Genomic DNA, 19,613 nt, shown 5'->3' on the forward strand with positions numbered 1-19,613 from the left:
TCTTCCTCCCCTCCTTCCTCCCTCCTCCACCCTCTCCTCCAAGTGAGTTCTCTCCCTCTTCTCCTCCCTCCTCCCCCCTCCACCCTCTTTTCCAAGTGAGTTCTCTTGCACGCACGCACGCACGCACGCACGCACGCACGCACGCACGCACGCACGCACGCACGCACGCACGCACGCACGCACGCACACGCAGTCCCACTCCCTCTCCCTCTCCACGATGCAAAATTATTGAAAGAAAGAAATAAAAACCAGCAGAAATAAAGAAGTATGCGGCTGTTATCTGCAAGCGACGTGCATTGTCTGTGTGCCTGCCAAGGCCACATATTGTCTGCTCATGCCGTGTATTCTGATCACTCGATGTGTAAACATGGCCTTTATCGCCCGCGCCCGTGCACGCACACACACACGCACATGCACACAAACACACCCCCAGCAGCCAGGATAACAGATAGCTGAAGAACCCCTCCTCCCCCCCCGTCGTGATTCTAATCAAATGAAATCTGTAAATGAAATGCAGCCGGAATTATCAGCATGCCAATGCCCTGACCTGGGTGTCTCGGCTATGTGGGCCTTTTGATTTAGGTGGTGGGTGGGTGGATGTTGGGTGTAGCAAAACTGAAGGAGCGTCTTAAAGCCCTTTCAGTCGTATGCATAAGAGCTTCTATACACATGCATGTTATTAATTATTTCTTACGGTAAGTAAACGTCATGCAACTTCTCGATTGATTCCATCCAGATGGAATTAGATGGATGGATAATTGCTTTGATGGAGATGGATAGATGGATATAGATGGAGATGGATAGATGGATATAGATGGAGATGGATAGATGGAGATGGATAGATGGAGATGGATAGATGGAGATGGATAGATGGATGGAGATGGATAGATGGATATAGATGGAGATGGATAGATGGATATAGATGGAGATGGATAGATGGATATAGATGGAGATGGATAGATGGATATAGATGGAGATGGATAGATGGATATAGATGGAGATGGATAGATGGATATAGATGGAGATGGATGAATTGAAAGCTACTTCGGTACTGTGGTGACTACGCCACCGGCTAATGGCATCACAGGAATCCCGAAGAACAACATTTCCCAGGTTCCTAAACGACCAAGAGCAGTTGATAATCTCCTGGGCCCCGCCTCCTTCGTCCCAGCTCCTCCCACACTGCGAGCCTGTCTAAAGTCCGGTGTATAACCATCGCTCGGCGGTCCCACGATTAGTCTAAAGCGCGCCTAACCTTTGACCTTTCTCTCCACCCACCCAGCCGGTCGGGTGAGATGACGGGCTACACGGCGGCGGCGCTAAGGGAGCAGTACATCAACACGTCCATGAGCACCCACTACCAGCTGCTGCCCCACCTCTTCAGCTACGCGGCGCAGTCGGGGCTGCTGACCCCCCCGCCGCGCTCCCTCTACCCGCAGTCCCACCCCATGGTGCTGCAGCTGGTGGCCGCCGAGGACCTCAGCCCCCTGGCCACGCCCATGCTCATAGAGGACGGGTGAGAACACGTTCGCCTTCCGTTCCCACTGCATGGTTCACTTGTTTTCACGCCAGTAGCTGAGGGGTGGAGCGTTTTTGGCGGGTAGCCGCAAGGTTGCTAGTTCGATCCCGGGCTCCTCCTAGCTCCTCCGAGTGTCGAGGTCTACTCACCCTAACTGCTCCCGACGAGCTGGTTGTCGCTTTGCATGGCTGACGCCGCCGTCGGTGTGTGAATGGGTGAATGTTGGGCACTATTGTAAAGGGCTAAAAAATATATGATTCATGAATACAGTCCATTTACATTAATACCCCTCTCAGATCCACCGACGCAAAACGTTGGCATACAAACATAAAATATACATAAAATATGTAATGGAAATGACGTTTTCCATTTTAAACGACGATTACTATTTACTTTGCTGTAGACTGACTAACATATTTGTATGCAATATACTATTAGTTCTATGAAGCTATGGTTATTGTAAATGGAGCATTTAGGAGGACATGGTGAACCTTAGTAAGACGTCCATACCTACAACAGTAATATTTTACTCCTGGCACTCAACCACACAGCAAGAAGACATAGTTTGGATAGTTGGTGTTTCTGCTTTGTTTTGCCTCAAGCTAATGCTTTGTGATCATGATGTTGACTGAGAAAGGGTCTGTAGGGGGTAACAAGGTAACCTTAGCAACAAGTCCACGCTCAATTCTTCACGTCGGAAATGAATGGAAGCTTAATTGATTTGTATTTGTTTCCAAATAATTCCTATTAAAGATGGTTAAATACCACATCACAACATGGTTAGGTGTACTTTAGAAATCCCAGACAGGAAATTCCAACGATGACTGCCTTTCGAAGCTTACATCCACCATACATTTTTGTGTGACAAAGTGTTTCTTTGTTTCTTTATTCTTCCTCTCTCTGGCTCGTGCTCTTCCTCTCTCTGGTGTCAACACAAGAGTTACATAATGTTAGAAGGATAGTTATTGAATATGTATTTTTTCGCTTCGTTTATAGTTTTAGGGGGGGGGCGGGGGGTGACAAGAGAGAGGGAGACGAACACTAACACATTTTCACAAAACCTTCCATGAAATGTATTTGTTTTGCATCTATCCTCACGATCTTCTTCTTCTTCTCTCTCCCTGCCTGCTGCTGGTCCTGTCCCTGCAGGTACAAGGTGAGCCAGGTGGAGCTGTTCGCCCTGCTCTGCCGGCTGGCCGACGAGTTGCTGTTCAGGCAGATCTCGTGGATCAAGAAGCTGCCGTTCTTCTGCGAGCTGTCCATCGAGGACTACACCTGTCTGCTGAGCTCCACTTGGCAGGAGCTCATCCTGCTGTCCTGCCTCACCATCTACAGCGCGCACATCTTCGGCGACCTGGCCGACGTCACCGCCAAGTACACGCCGTCAGACGACGAGCTGCAGGGGTGAGGCAGGGCGGGCCGGGTGGGTGGGCCTTGGTGATCGTGTGTGCCTGTCCATCAATATATTCACTGAGTCGCTTTGGAATGATGAAGAAGTCCGATGTAGGGTTGATAGTGGGATTAAATATATTTTAGTTGGTTAAGTTGATGTATGAACTGTGGCGAGATCAGAGACACACACACTCACACACTCGCACACACGTGCTAGATACCTAGGGCTCCATCAGCCTACAAGCTGCACGATTGTTAAGAATGCTATTGCCTCTATTTATGATGTATGTTTAATAGTATACGCATATTTATAACGCTATAGCAACGTGTGAACGAAGCGCAACGAAGGGAAGAGCAGATCAGGTTTCTCATCCAGACTTCTATTACTCCTGCCTCCCTTCCGTTGGAGCCATCTCCCACACACACTCTTCAGAGAGAGAGAGAGACACTATGAGTGCCTCTCTCTATCCATCTCTCTCTCTCTGTCTCACAGCCGCGGCCCTATGCCAACTCAATATATTTTGCGGGGCACAGAGCACAGGGAGGTGAGCGTCCCAGATGGCGGAGCAGAAATCTGTTCTGCTCGGGCCGGCTCGGTATCTCCAAAGTAAAAGCGCAGCAGTAATGTAATAATTCCCATGGCAGCGCCCTTATTGTGGTTGGCGGGGGTCCAGAGAGCCGTAGAGGGGAGGGTCCCGGAGCGCTGACCAGCACCGTCTGATGAATGAAATACACCTCCGGCCCAGGCCGGATGAGGGCGGAGGGGGGTTGGGTGTATGAGAGGGTGGTGTGTTGGGTGGAGAATTGTTCAGAGGATGTGTGTGTGTACTGTAGTTGGAAGGGTGTGTGTTTGGTTGGGAGTCTGCGTGTGCGTGTGTGTTGTTGGTATTTGTGTGTGTATGTACCGGTAAATGTATATGTGTTCGTAGGGTGTGCATTTATGGTGTGGGTGTGTAAGTGGGTGTGTAAGTGGGTGTGTAAGTGGGTGTGTGTATATGTGTTAGGTGGTTTGTGTGGTTTGTAGGGAGTGTGTGTATGGTTGGCAAGAAGGGTGTGTTTGAAATTGTGTGTGGGTGTATGCGTGTCAGGTCTGTTAATCAGATATGAGTTATCTGATAACCCTTCTTCTAATTTTGCGAGAGATTTACGGGCCGTTTTGAGGTCTTTGGGTCAATTTGTCTCCAGATTGTGAGGTAATTTGAGCATTAAATGTGTGATTTAGCTCCTCCTGTGAACCTGAGTTTCTGGACCTGTGCCCGGTTGGGTCCGACGGTCTGAGAGAACAGTCTCTCTATTGTATCCCATCTCCTTCCTGCTCATTAAAACCACGTCAGGAACGGTTCAATAGATTCAGACTCTATTCATCCCCAGTTGTTTGTTACGGTAGTATTGTTCAGGATAGCCACATTATAACAAAAATGGTTTGTATAGAACGAAACTCGATTGGAAACATAAACCCAAAAATACAGTTGACGGTGATAAGTAGTGGTTTCCTCGTGGCTACAAATCCTTGGGCATCAGTCTGTTCAAACAAACAGGAGACACCTTTCAAACATTGTCAGTATTCTTCGGTAGCAAAATTGCACATCAAATATTTGTAGCTTATAAGAAAGCGGTCTCTCATAGTCATAACCCTGTGTGTGTGTCACTGTCTGTGTGCGTGTTCTGACGGTTCTCTCTTGGTTCTAGGTTCAGTGAGGAGGGTATGGAGGTGATGGAGCGGCTGATCTATCTGTTCCGCAAATTCCACCAGCTGAAGGTCAGCAACGAGGAGTACGCCTGCATGAAAGCCATCAACTTCCTCAACCAAGGTAAGGCCGGACACACGTGCTCACCTCTCCTTTACACATGCAGACGGCTGGGTACATTTTGACTGAAGCTGACCTGTGTAGCTCTAGGTTGAAACCAAAACAAAAAAGGTTTATATATTTCTAAGTTTTAGAAATGGAGATGCAATGTTAGATATGACTGCGAAGTCAGGCCTCCTCCTTTCTAACTTCGGGTCCTTCTCCAGACATCCGCGGCCTGACCAACGTGTCCCAGCTGGAGCAGCTGAACAAGCGCTACTGGTACGTGTGTCAGGACTACACGGAGTACAAGTACCCCCACCAGCCCAAACGCTTCCCCGAGATCATGATGTGTCTGCCTGAGATTCGCTGCATTGCGCGTAAGTCACACCTCCAATACGCACGGGTCCATCCTGTCACATTTTGTCATTTTGTCGGATAAATTTGCAAATGTCAAATAAAATTGCGTAAACTAAATGTGAAGCTGTGCCGTGTGGATGCCTGTGTTCTTAGCTCTTTGGGTGTTTATGTAAAGCCGCGTTTCCACCACAGGAACTACACCCAGGAATGAAAAACCTTTGCAGGGATTTAGTTGCAAATTAAGTTTCGGTCTTGCAGCACGGAACATTTAGGGAAGTTTAGGCTACTCGCATCATTGTAATTCGGCCACCATTTTTAAACATCTTCAGCCGCAGACTAACGCAATGCAAAATGTTCATGTCGAAATGCAGTAAAACCATCCTCTCATGCATTCATTGCATCTTATTGCAAAGTGTTCTTCTCCCTTTTTTGTGTCATTTATTTGTTACGCTCCTGGTGTTAAAGGACCTTTATCTGACTAATCTTCTTGGGTCTTTAAGACACCACGGACATGCAGAAGTAGACTCTCGGTCCAAAGGTACCCGGGTACTTGGGGTGGAAACGTGGCTTAAACTAAACAGGACGAAACCAACCCAATTTTTGTTGTCTAATGTTTTCTTTCAGCCTCTTTAGTTCACCTTCGAACGTAGATGTGGAGCAAACTCATGCAAGCTAACAAGTGAAACTAACCTCATGTTTTGTGGACACTTTCAGGGAAGTTGGTGAACGTCCCCCTGGAGCAGCTGCCCCTCTTGTTCAAAGCAGTCTTGCACTCCTGCAAATCCAGCCTGAGCAGCTACAGGGCCGGGCCTCCGCCCTGCCTGGTGACTGGGCCTTTGCCTGGAAACTAACCCCCCCATCCCCCGCCCCCCTGAGCAATCCCGGAGCTCCACCTCTGCTCGGGGGGGGGAGACACGCCGACACCCCTCCTCTGAATGTGACTAGCAGCTAATTTTTAGTATTTAGTTTTCTTTATATATTTATTACACGACAGAGCTGAATGTATGCTGATTTACACTGTGCACATGCTTCTGGAGAAACCAAATGCACATGGACGCACACGTGGATGCGTTGGTCTGGAGTTTACAAGTGTTTATCCAATGTGCTCAATGCGTGGTGTTGCCACTCCTAGTGCAAGAAGGAGTATTTTAGTCTGGTCGGGCCGACGGAAGTGCGCCAGAGAGTTAAGACTACCTCAGGAAGATGTTAGTTGTTATATTCAGGTACCTTTCCTTGAAGTTAGGAATTAAGAGTTGCCCTGTCCAAAGAAAAAGAGAAAAGATAGGAAAGCAGTGAATTTAAGAACCACAATTTAATGCTTTGGCGCCACAATCAAAGGCTGAGCCCCTAGAAACCAAAGAATAAGTCCCTATTTAGATGGTGACTCAAACGGCTTATTTACAGATGGGGTTTAGCGCCTTCTAGCGCGTCCTAAACATCACTCAGTTCAGTCTCCAGATTCCTGAGGTGAATGAACTGTGTCTAGATTTGTGTGTGATGGTCGTCCATTAAGGAGTGTTACGGGTATTTTCTACAATCATTAGACTTGGGATCTAAGACTTGATAGCGGTGGAGGCTAATGATGGTGATGAGCCTCGCTTTTTGACCAAAGTGTTATGCAATGCTTTTTATTTTTATTTTTCAAAAGCCCATCGATGGGTCTGGAGCTATCAGCTCTTAGTATTGATTTGTTATCGGCGAAGGATGGAGATGAGAAGCTAAATCAGTTTGTGTCTGGAACAGGGGGGTTCGCCCTCTGCTGGACAGATAAGTGTACTGCTGGATCCCACTAGGCAGTTTTCCCTGAAACTCGCAAACTCACCCGCACACATAACCGCCTCACGCACATGAATTCTCAAACATGCACACACACACACACACACACACGCACACACACTAACACACACACACACACACACACACACACACACACCTTAAAACACATCTGGAACCTGACACGCAGGGTCCTAGTGGGTCCAGTTCTGTGGCCAAAAGCACATGCTCCCTTTTGGACAGTGGTGTGAACCGGCCACGGTGGCAGCTGGGAGAAACAGTTTGTTAAAATAGTTAAATACTGGATTTTCAATGAAATTCGTTTTTTATTCAATATTTACTTGGTTTTAACAAATAAACCTGGTTCTTGGTTTCCAGCGGTGTTGACAGGATAGGCAGGTGGGGATGAAAGAGCGATGGGTTTGCTATATTTTTTAGACGGGGACTCCATCGTGTCTGACGGGGGGGAAGCTGAGGGAAATCTTCCAGCTCCACCTTCTGTCGCAGATATGCACAATCTAATGTTTAATTCTTCAGAGAAAAAGAAGCCATATGAAGTGGTTCTTATTTTTGGAAGTTTGAGATGATTTGTTTCAACGAACTTGAAGTGTCTTTCTTTTTTCTTTTTGTCATTGAATAATTCCTCTGCTTTCTGTTCCGTTTCCGTGAGTTTGTGCGACCGTTTGATGTGCAGTCAAAAGAAAAACACAGATTATCCCACAAATGCAGTTCTTCAAATGACTTTTTTATTTTGCACACTATGCAGTCAGGATTTTTACGAGGCCTTGGAGTGCGACCTCGGACACTGCCCACCTAGTGTGTATCTCTCTCTCTCTCTGTCTCTCTCTCTCTCTGCCTCTCTCTCTCTGCCTCTCTCTCTCTGCCTCTCTCTCTCTGCCTCTCTCTTTCTGCCTCTCCCTCATCCATCTCTCTCTATCCATCTTTCTCTCTCGCACTCTGCTTACCCCTTTATCCATCTCTCTCTTGCTCTCTCTCTCTGCCTCTCCCTCTATTCATCTCTTGCTCTTGCTCTCTCTCTCACTCTTGCTCTCTCTATCTCTCTCTCTCTCTCTCTCTCTGGTCTTTGTAGACCTGCGTCTAAAACAGGGTAAAGTGAGTGTTATGTGTTGCATTCGGGGAGTTACCCAGCATCCTGACTGGTGTACATGTAGTAGTAGCCTAGCACATTGGTAGGTCTTTTTCTTTTAACGTAGAATGTGTCCACTCCCACACAATTCATGTGTCTGCAAAGGTTGCTGTTTGGTTTATGTTTTATGGATGTGGTTTTCTGTTTTGTTTGGTGGAAGAGGATGGTGTTTGAGGTGTGAGACAGGATCAGATAAGGGGTCCGTGGTGACATCCAGAGCGGTAATATCCCTTTTTATGTACCACAGTGTATTCCAGCCTTAGCAACCTGAACCCTTGTCTCCTCTTATTCTCGCCACGCCTAACCCTCCACATGTGGATTCTATATTGTGGTTTGATTTTTATTACATTTCCAAGTACCTAGTTATTGTGAATGTTGTTGTTTTTATATCATGTATTATGTTTTTTTCCCCGTGAGTGAAGACAAAAAACCTATCTTTGCAATTTTTCTTTTCTGAACATTTTGCGACATATATATATATAACGACTCATTCCATTTGTCCCATATGCACCCTGAAAGTGTTCCTGTATTGATTATCTTTTCTTTAGTCAAAGAAAACGGCGAGGTTTGCTTCATGCTATGGATGAGTGCAGCGCTGCTGCCGTGTGTGAGGAATGCAGACAGCCTTGGGATACATGGAGCCTTTTATACTCCCACATTTGAATCGTTTAAAGTACAAATACTTGTTCGAGCTGGTGTCATAATTTCACTTGACGACGATGAGTCTGAAAGACAACACGAGGGGGTTCGGCTCCCCGATTCAGTTTGGAACGTGCAGGTTACAACACGGTCACGCACGTGAGAACACGCTCGCATGCCGGCCCCGGGGCCTCTCTTATCTCAGGGAATAAACATTTTTTAGGGAGATATACTCCGAGGTCCAGACCCGGTCCACTCTGGCAGCGATGGTTCAACACAAAGCCGGTGTTCTTCATACGTTTCTCTCATCGCCAACATCCCCTCCAATAATGAAACGGGGCCACTCGCAGACAAGACATGTGTCCTGTCTTGGCACTGCAGGCTTCCATTGTTGTCCAATGACACTGCGTTTAGAGGCTTAGTCACAGGTTTAGTTTTGTGAAGACTTCCATGGTTGAGATGAAGCTGTCCTTCGTGTCTCTTTGTGGAGCGACAGCTGATGCCGGGCAAGACAATGTCCCCCATCCAGGGTCTCTATGGGGCGGTTCTCTCCCTTTGTAGAGTCCAAACCACCACTGCTCACCTCTCCAAACTTTTAGCTGTCACCCGCTGAAGAAATAAAAAAATATATATCTTTCTAGATTCACATTTTTACAGTGTGTCCTTACTGAAACTACCTCTTTTTTGTTATCTCATGTTGCTTAATTTCAAATAGATGTTTGTTCAACTTTTTAAATCGTATTTATTGGTTTCATTGCGCAAAATGTACTCTAATTTTCTGTCTCTCAATTTCACCCAGTGACCTCAAAAATACAGTTTGTTTTTTTTAGATCTCTTTTTGAAAAATATCACTGCCTATTTTTTTTATTTTGCTACTTCAGGCTAGCCGGTTGGCTCAGGTTCTTTATACAATATCAACATTTTATTATTTTCGTATTTTTTTTCTGGCTACGACAGCTTCGTAATCTCCGTAATCATGTTTTATGTGTTCCTCTAGTTTCCACTCCTCTAGTGTTTACTATGTGCACCACAAGATGAAGCACAGCCTTTGGTGTGCTGTGTATTAACGGCCATGACGAGGTTATGTCATTATGTTGAGATTGGACAAACCACAACACCTGGATCCTATATTTAGACTCTGGTCAAATGCTGCTTGTGATCGTTGAAAGTGTTTGAGAATGTAATTCTGGTTAAAACCTGCGATTTTCTTGTGTGTACATGCTATTTGTTCCTCCCTCGCCCGCCTGGCCCTGCAAGTGTTGCGTAGCACAGCGCACCGAGGTGCTGTCGTTCCCCTCTGACCTCCCAGGGGGCGACGGAGAACAGACCAATCAGTGCATTTCTCAGGGAAACAAGAAACCACAATGTCCATACCGTCAACCTCATCTGTAAACAGGCAAACTGTTAAACCAGATTGTTTTCTAAAAATCTATTGTCTCTGCTCTCGTTACGTTAACTACCTGTGAAGAATGTGATGTATGTGTTATACAGCATGTTTAGAATGTTTAAGGACTTGAAACCAAATAAATGTGAGCGTATGCAACCGTACCGGAGCCCTCGTCTTCATCGTTCTTTCTGTTTGTACTCATTGGTCTCTTTTTGTGAGGCTAGGTGTGTTCCAGATGCCTCGGACACAAGCCTTCCGAGTTGCAATTGTGACGTTATTTCCGGTCTCGGAGCACTTATAGCGTTCCCGTTCGACTTTGTGATTGTGTCATGAAATTGGCTAGTCGTTATTTATTGTTGCATTAGCTTCTTCAGCAAACCAGCTCAAAAACAAACACAAATTTATGTTGTTTTGCATGCGCAGCATGTGCGATGCAATACATCGCACATGTGCACGTGCAATGCATAAATTGGTGACCGGGATAAAGTGGCAATGTAATCAAGTGTGTAAGAGCATTAAAGGGGACATATGATGAAAATAACACTTTTCCTGGGATTTGGGGTGTTGTTTTGGGTCTCTGGTGCTCCCACACGCATACAACTTTGAAAAATGTCTGCATGATTTTTTGAGTGAGATATGAATCTCTGTAAGTACCCCGCCTAATGTTACCAATCGAGCGAGTCAGTTTCGTCGCCCCCTCCTACATAGTAAGGGGGCACAGTTGAATATTATCTCCCACTTCCCCTCTCCCCTCCAATCAGAGCATAGCTACGATTTTATGGACCAGCGGATGAGCAGCTCCGGCGGGGGGAACTCTGCCGGTGTTGTACCGAATTCTGTGACCCCCTGAAAAGTTTGACCCCAGGGGGCGCTGTTGCATATTTTCTGCAATATGCATGAGATTGAAGCGTACACAGGCATGAAAAAAACATACATAAAACATAAGATCTCCCCCCAACCATTTACCTTTTTATTAAAGGTGCTTCATAAATACGTTTGATTGATTTGATTAGCATTTTACAGACCCATACAATGGATAGGGCGTTTAGTATGATCCTTCACCGTTGCTTCTTTACCCATAAAAAGCTAGTCAGTGTTAAATTACGCTGATTTACCTTTGAGTATTTCCTATTATAGGCTACTGTGTAAAAGGCTCTTTAGAATTATTGTTAGCATCAAGAAAAGGAAGACCCACCGGAGATCTTATGTTTTATTTTTGTTTTTGTTATAATGCACACGTGCATGTTACAGATAATGTGCAACAGCGCCCCCTGGGGTCACACTTTTCGGTGGGTCGCAGAATTCGGTGTAACACCGGAGCTGCCAGTTTGCGCCCGAAGCTTCGGGGGCGGCCCGTCGGCTTCGGGGGCGGCCCGTCGGTTTCGACGGCGGCCGGACTGCGACTGAAGCTTCGGCGGCAGTCCGGCAGCTCCGGCGCGGGGAGCTCGGCGGCAATTCGGCATCTCAGCTCCCGGAGTACAATCCCTTTCTCCTCCAAGTCGCGGTTCATGTACTTCAGAGAGTCAGGGCCAAAGTTCCTCTCCCCCAGTTCTTCTCAACCATGGCCGAGATATCCCCAACTACGAGTCTTTCCTTTTTGTGAAAGTGCACAAAAAGGAAGACGCAGTCTTCCTTTTTACGTCAGACGCAGTCTTCAGGACTGCGTCAGACGCAGTCTTCAGGATTCATAATATCATCCGAGGCGCACATACCTTTTAGCCCCAATATTAGATATAATATTATCTAAATACCCATACATAATATTATCATTATTATATTATATAGATATAGAGCTCCAGGAGTCCGCAAACGGCAACAATCCCTTCTCCTCCCTGCTGTGATTCAGTCTGACAGCTCATTGGTCAATGGGCAGCAGCTCATTTGCATTAAAGCTACAGACACCAGAAACAGCGCATTCTGAAGGGACTGAAACAGAGGGGAATCGGTAGGCGATTTTTTTTCCTAAAAGCTATTTCCAGCAAACGGCTTCAAATACATGTTTTCACTCAAATACCTATGTTTACTTGTTGTGGAAACGCCATAATATGTCTCCTTTAAAATGACGGACGTGGTACAAATACATAGAAAATAAATCCCTTCACGGGTGCAGCCATTTTTTTGAGAGCGACATCACTGCTCTCGGCCTACTCTCAGAATTCCGAGAGATGAAGAGAAAAAGGTGGCGTGCGTCTGAGAAATGCCGCAAGAAAGCTCGGGGATTTCCCGACTTCCGACTTGGAAGGCTGGTGGCCGAGCCATCTGGAACACACCATAATGTCTCGCAACAAGCCTTGGGGCTGGAGGGGGGAGGGGGGACTCCCACTACCGCAGAGCTTCCTGCCTGTAGCCTACGACGGCAGCCTCCCCATCACCTTCGTGCGCCATGGATTCGTCTCTGTCGGATCGAGAAGTCGGCAGGCAGAGAACAGCGGGGAAATGACACGTGAAATGAGACCCGCAGTGACCACATAGTCTCCGGAGCAGAGGTAAAAAGGCTGCTTTTCGAAGGATTTCTGGAGCAATGAGATAATGTATTCAAGGATTTTACTCATAGCCAGAGCTCAAGGTCACCCTTCTCGACGGGTGATTTTCAAGACGTCGAGGCTCTGCGAGCGAAGAGGCGCAGGATACAATGAGCCTGACCGTATCGGCTGCGGAGTTGACTTGTTCTTTCACAGCGAGATGAGCGACGCCTTCTCTGTCATTCCGATCTTCCGCCCCGCACTCCACAGTCAACAACTTGCAACATCGGTTAAAAAAATAATATGCGTATTTATATTTATTTTGATACATACAAACCGTTCTCATCTCTGCTAAAAGACCCAATGTCAATCCCTTTTGACATTGGGAAGAGATGGTTCTCGTTTTCGAGTTGTGAATTCATAAACAGGTAACTGTATTTCTCTGAGAGCAAAATATTCGGTTGGAGTTCAGTTCACATGAATAACTTTGCATGTGATGCAACAGTTGTCGGGCATCGCTGTCTAGTGGTTTGTGGTGTTTGATTCCTAGCAAAATTGATGCCCGCTGACCCCTACCTGCTCCCTGGTGAGAATGGATCTGGATTGACTGTAAGGCCCTCTGGATAAAAGCACCTAACTAAACAGTGATAGTAGTTAGTAGCAAGAGCTAATGGAAGCACACACTGACCCACCGTGTGCAGGTTGTGTGGGAGATGGCCGGCCTATGTGGGTGACAGTGGACTTCAGGGGGGAGAAAATAGGGAGGTGGAGGAAGTTGGGAGGAGGTGAACCTAGTCCCGGAGAGACCTCAAGGCTGGATACCAAGCAAGAAGCTTCTGGTGCAGAGTAGCCCGCACACCACTATGACCACATCCCCCTACATCCCTCACACCCCACCTTCTCAGTCTCTCCACCTCCTCCCCCCACTCACTCAGCCCTCTAATCAGACCTGCTCAAGGCTGTAACCCCCCCCCCCCCCCAACACACGCACACACACACACACACACACACACACACACATGCACATGCACAAATACACATACATAAACACACGCTCAGACACTGACAGATCATCCCTGGGGAAGACGCATTGCCCAGAGGTGGAAGGGTATTTTCTGTGTGTGTGTGTGTGTGTGTGTGTGTGTGTGTGTGTGTGTGTGTTTGTACTTGTGAGTAGCATGCGTGTGTGTTCCCCTGCATGCGTGTTCATATTTATATATGTGTGTGTTTAGTGTGTGTGTGCGCTGGGGGTTATATAAACCCAGGTCTGAGTGACAGCAGAAGTAGTGAGTGCATCACATGGTGTTCATCGTGATAAGCACCCAGTCACACTCACACAGGTCAGACAGACACACACACACACACACACACACACACACACACACACGCACACACACCCTGAATACTGTCCAAATGCCCCAATACATGCACACACACACGCCCTGAATACTGCCCAAATGCCCAAATACATGCACACACACACACACACCCCCCAAATACTGTCCACATGCCCCATTACACACACACACACACACACACACACACACACACACACACACACACACACACACACACACACACACACACACACACACACACACTAAAAATACTGTCCACATGACCCTACTCAGGCACACACACAGCCTGGATACAACCCCCCCAGTATTACCACAGACTGTGTTGTATCAGAGTTCTGTTACCAGTTCTCTGCTTGGTGACACTTGCTCTGAAGGTACAGCAAGTGGTCTGGAAACGAGAAGGTTGAGAGTCTGTTCGCCGGCTCCTCCCAGCATTGATGTGTCCCTAAGCAGGACCCCTTACCCTAAATGCAAGACGAGCCAACTTTTGCCTTACATGGCAGCCGTGATGTGTGAATAAATAGGTGAATTTGAGATAGTTGTGAAGCACCTTCAGCGACAGGTTAGAAAAGCGCTTAATCAATGCAGCCCATTGCTTGCGAGGAACAGGTACTTCATGGCAGTTCATAATAATAACATGGTTATGATTAGGACATACTACTTATGATGGTAGAAATGTTGTTATATGTGGCAATAGTAATGTTATTAATACAACACGTAATTCACAATTGTTTTGTTTTACGCGATATACAACATTAACCTGCAGAATGCACATGATAAAAACTAAAGTATTATGTTTATGTCCTTACCTTTTGATTTACTCTTTCTAATGTGACCTTGATAGTCAAATATAATGATAATAACATAAAAACACTAATTTGACACACTTTCCTTGTCGTACAGGACATTAAGACGCGTTGGATTCATTCCAGACATAGTTTTCTTTAAGGAGGACGATTTTATGTTCTTTGGGTTTAAACGTTTAAAGCATCTAAAGCAGGGGTTCTCAAAGTTTTGACAACTGAGGGCCAATTTAGGAACCCAAAATTTGACTGAGGGCCGCCAAAGAATTTTTTTTTTGGGCGGGAAACGCCGTCAGCATCCCAGTGGTGAAAAGAAACATTGCACCCGCACCGTGGACCTCTGGGAGTGAGGTCAAGTGAGGTCTAAATCATGAAACTGAGGTTCACCCTTTCAAAGTAATGTACAGCCGGATTAAAACAAAAAAATGTAAAAGGATTTAATTGAAAGCTAGAAAGAGTCGAATTTTCTCTTTATATTTATTTATATTTGTTTAAATTAATATTGATTAAAAAAATATATATATATATTTTTTTTTTATAACTTACATAATTATGTATGTCATTGCGGGCCGCCAGGAATGATTCCGCGGGCCGCCATTGGCCCGCGGGCCGCACTTTGAGAACCAAGCATGACTCTGGTGAATTCACCACCACGCCGACTTCGATCAATTTACTTCGGGGGAAGAGTTTTCGGAACACAGAAAAGTCTTCCCTCTCCTCCCAGCAACAGCATCAGCACCGTCAACCCGCTCTTGTTTTTCGCAGCAACTCAACGATTCTGTTTGAGTGGAATATACATTCCATCACCTTTCCTCCTCTGAACCCGTCCTCCGGTAAACACGGAGGTGTGCCAGAACCGGTCGCTGGCGCGTGGCAGTGCGCGGGCTGTATCTCTATCTACGTCAAGCGGGATGCATGTCACCGTGTCAAGGCTGCAACTGGCAGCCGTCAGCTTCCCTGGCTCCCTTCTCTCTTCCTCTCTGCTTTTTTTACGGGCTGCTGCGTGTTTTTGGAGTGCGCGTCCTTCAAGCCACGCTCCTGGAGTGTGGCTTGCTTCAGGTGTGGTCCCCCCCCCCCCCAACCCCCCACCCCGACCCCTCCATCCTCTCCTAATCCCCCAACCTCCCACCTCTCCCTCTCATCTCGTTCCCCTTGACCCCCGGCGCGCGGTGCTGATAGCGGCCACCCCACTCTTTAACCCCACGCCAACTGACTCGCTTCCAGGAGGGGGGGTGGGGTCCGGGGAGGCAGGAGGAGGGGAAGAGTGGAGGGAGGGGGTATGACCGTGGCCCTCCTGCCTCTCTCTGAAGCCTCCGCCATTTCCTTTACAAGCTCCTGGAGATGCCCCAACTCTCTCTCTCTCTCTCTCTCTCTCTCTCTCTCTCTCTCTCTCTCTCTCTCTCTCTCTCTTACCATCTCTCTTTCTCACTTGCTCTCTCTCTCTCTCTCTCTCTCTCTCTCTCTCTCTCTCTCTCTCTCTCTCTCTCTCTCTCTCTCTCTCTCTCTTACCATCTCTCTTTCTCACTTGCTCTCTCTCTCTCTCTCTTTCTCACTTGCTCTCTCTCTCTCTCTCTCTCTCTCTCTCTCTCTCTCTCTCTCTCTCTCTCTCTCTCTCTCTCTCTCTCTCTCTCCGTCTCTATCTGGCTCTCTCTCTCCTATTGCTCAGTCTAACCTGCTCCAGTGACAATTTAACTGCTACAATTGCTTCCTTTCTTGCATTTATTTACATGTCTGGTATGGGTATAGGCCCACATTGTATTAAAGAAAATCGCTCAAACGCACATTCTGCAACCTGATGTATTTTTTTTTTTTTTTTTTTTTTTTAAGCAAGAAGAAGCCGAAAACTTGAAATTAATAAAGTGTCATGCCCTCGCACACACGCACTGACGGTCACACCGAACACCCACACGCACGCACGCACGCACGCACGCACGCACGCAGGCAGGCAGGCAGGCTGATAGACAGAACAATGACCAGCCAGAGAATCAGATTAATAAAACAATAAATTCATAGTTCACAATCTCTGTTTATGTGCTTCAAGGTTGCAGAGAACTGGATGCTTCTCGTGGGTTATACATAATACATTTATTATGATCAGAACAATCATTGTAATTATCATTATCATAGTTTTTGGGACGCAACAAATAGACTCCACCCGTTAAATTGGCTTGAACGAATTTCGACTGAATTACGTGCGATTGCAAGCGATTTGCGATGGAACACCATTTACTGATGCATTTCACCTTGATAATAACCCCTAAGAGATAATTAGGTTTCACTTCAATAATAAGGTTTAAAGGCAGCCTCATCTTTGTTGAAATAATTAATTAAGGCGTTTTGCCTTCAGTTTGCATCCTGTTCTTTAATGTTCTGATTAGCCCAAAAACAAGGTTGCCACTTGCCAGACACAGAACTGAGAACCCTAAACTCCCTTTATAGGCTACATTTATGCCTACCAAGCCGATAAAGAGCAAATACGAATCGTATCACGATATTGACAGAATCCCACTTATTGTGCTTATTTACAATATATATCCACACTACAAAATCATCGTAAAATAAAGTCGTGAGATCCCCTTCCGATTCTCCACACATTGACATTCTGAGAATTGAACCTACATCTTTGAGAAAACAAATGAAGGGCCAGGCGCTGTTCAATTTACGCCAACAGCCCAGTTCACTTCTCAGTCAATTGGTTCTCTGTTGACGTTTGGGCATGTTTGAGGATGTACCTCGGATTATGCAAGGTTGCGACTGAGTAACCTTGTGAGATTTACACCATTCCTCTATTGTTTGTGAACACAAAAGAAGTTTTATTAAAAGAGCATTGAGAAAAATATGTCCGCACGAACATCGCAGGCATCTGTCAAGGGCAAGAAGTTGTGGACATTTATTAGGCTCCTATAAAAATAACTACCCCATGCCCTGGACGGACTAAAAAATACACACACACACACACACACACACACACACACACACACACAGTATGCACACACACACACGCACACACAAGCGTACACGAAGACAGCGTGTGCACTTGTTGGTGTTTGCGAGATGGTTGAACTCCAGTTCTAAATACCAACAGGGACAGCAGGGGGCGTGATAAACCGCTCACCTGTCTGTTACTAACCGGCTGTTAGCCCCGTTATCATGCGACCACAAGAGGAAATAAGCAAACAAATAACCCGTTACCAAATTAAAACATGGGGTCCTGGCGGGGGGCGACCTTGTGAGATGACACCGGGGGAAGCCTGCAGTGGCGGGCTTTCTCCGCAGTGCATTGTGGTCTTTCTATTTAATTTCCCCTCTCTAAGTGGTTTGTTGTGGTGTTGCTGGGTCTGGTCAAGGACACATATGAGGACATATACACTGTTCAGCAGAACCTCTCCTTTCTCCTTTGCTTATCGTGTGAAATCAACCCCCTGCCACGACCCGTGAACAAATAACAATGTTGAGCAACTTAGGCAGTTAGGACAGCGGGCATCTCCTGTGAAAACACTCCACGGTCTCCATCCGCACCTCGCCTACTTGGCCCATGTCATCCATCCCAAACGTGACAACTTCACCCAGAGCAAGTGCTGTGCTATCGTTTTTTTTTTATCAGACGCATTTTGCTTTCCAAGCAGAAAGTGTCCGGGTGGGCACACGGGGCAGAGTTTAAATGAAGTCAAAACACCGCACCTTTATTAATAATAAATGGCACCTCAGACAGCTGGGGCGGTATAGGGCTCCGCTGGGCACCCACAGCACAGCGGCACAACAAACCTCTGGAGGGACAAACACAGATAGACCATCACTCTCCGGGCTAGGACACGAGGAGCCCCGCCGTCGGTGCCCACGCAGTCTCCTGTGTAGGCTATACATTTGCCGGCCCCTTGTTCTGCTTCACGGGGCGCGCTGTTTGTTTTGTGGACGGCCGCCCCTAATAGAATGATGGAGAGAGCTCAATGTGGGACCTTGTCCTGGTTCCTGGGGTCAGAGGTCAAACTTAAAGACACATATTATTATTTATCTCATTCAGCTGAGCAAGCGACCTTAGCCTACTCGGCACTGTTTTTTACGTGTTTTTTAGGCCTATTTATTTATTTATCTTTGAAACTGACGGCCGATGTCGTCATCAAAGTGTTTTATTTTTTACCTTTCGATTACGCAAATGGCGCCTTGTCGTCTGACGGCTCGAATTGGTCATTTTACATTCATATTAGGCTACATTTCGAAACGAACTACGCAGTTGCCTGCATGCATGTTTTCCATTCATTGTAAAAAAAAATGTGTCAAATATATGTGAATATGTGAAATAATCGTCCTGCACGACCTACGTGTTCATCCAACGCTATCATCTCCGCTCCGAGTCGAGTGAGATAAGCCATATTATGAATAACTTGGATTGCAACTATGTATTAAGTCACCTCCAGGACCTGCGCAATATATGTGAGGTATTAGAAACAGCCAGTTGGTCCATCAAGTTGACACGCACGTACAAATACACACACGCACACGCGCACACGCGCACAGCACACACACACACACACACACACACACACACACACACACACACACACACACACACACACACACACACACACACACACACACACACGCACATGTAGATACAAACATACAGATACACGCACACGCGCAAACACAAGCACAAACCTAGACAAAGACACACACACATTTTATCTAAGTGGTTCGCATCGAGTGACAACGTCGAAGGACCATATAGTCAGTATTTTTATGTTAAGTCAGATTTTTGCTTTCCTGTCTTTACAATCGCGAGGAAGGCCCTACTTATAAACACTCCTCGGTGACGTTCATCATGTTTCCAACAAATCAACGTATCCGGCCCGAGACCCTCGCGAGCCACGCTTCCTGAAGACGGCCCAGAATAGACACGTTTTACTCCCAATCCGTTACAGAGCACAACAGATCTTAGGCTTCAAGGACCATTCTTTCATCAGCCAAATAATGTCACCATAGGCATAC

At 46.5% G+C, this 19,613-nt stretch overlaps 1 protein-coding gene across 2 annotated transcripts in view; it reads left to right on the top strand.

Annotated features, from left to right (window-relative positions):
* The window catches only part of nr6a1a (nuclear receptor subfamily 6, group A, member 1a), a 70,742-nt gene extending 60,577 nt beyond the window's left edge, over positions 1-10,165 (top strand). For both annotated transcript variants that reach the window (XM_060053989.1, XM_060053990.1), the window contains 5 exons: positions 1,283-1,516; positions 2,669-2,923; positions 4,601-4,722; positions 4,926-5,078; positions 5,773-10,165. In XM_060053989.1, the coding sequence (XP_059909972.1) occupies positions 1,283-1,516; positions 2,669-2,923; positions 4,601-4,722; positions 4,926-5,078; positions 5,773-5,909 (901 nt within the window). In that variant the 3' untranslated portion in view covers positions 5,910-10,165. The remainder of the gene's footprint in view (positions 1-1,282; positions 1,517-2,668; positions 2,924-4,600; positions 4,723-4,925; positions 5,079-5,772) is intronic.
* The last annotated feature ends 9,448 nt before the right edge of the window (positions 10,166-19,613 follow it).

Source organism: Gadus macrocephalus, chromosome 6, assembly GCF_031168955.1.
Source record: "Gadus macrocephalus chromosome 6, ASM3116895v1".
NCBI classification, from domain to species: Eukaryota; Metazoa; Chordata; class Actinopteri; order Gadiformes; family Gadidae; genus Gadus; species Gadus macrocephalus.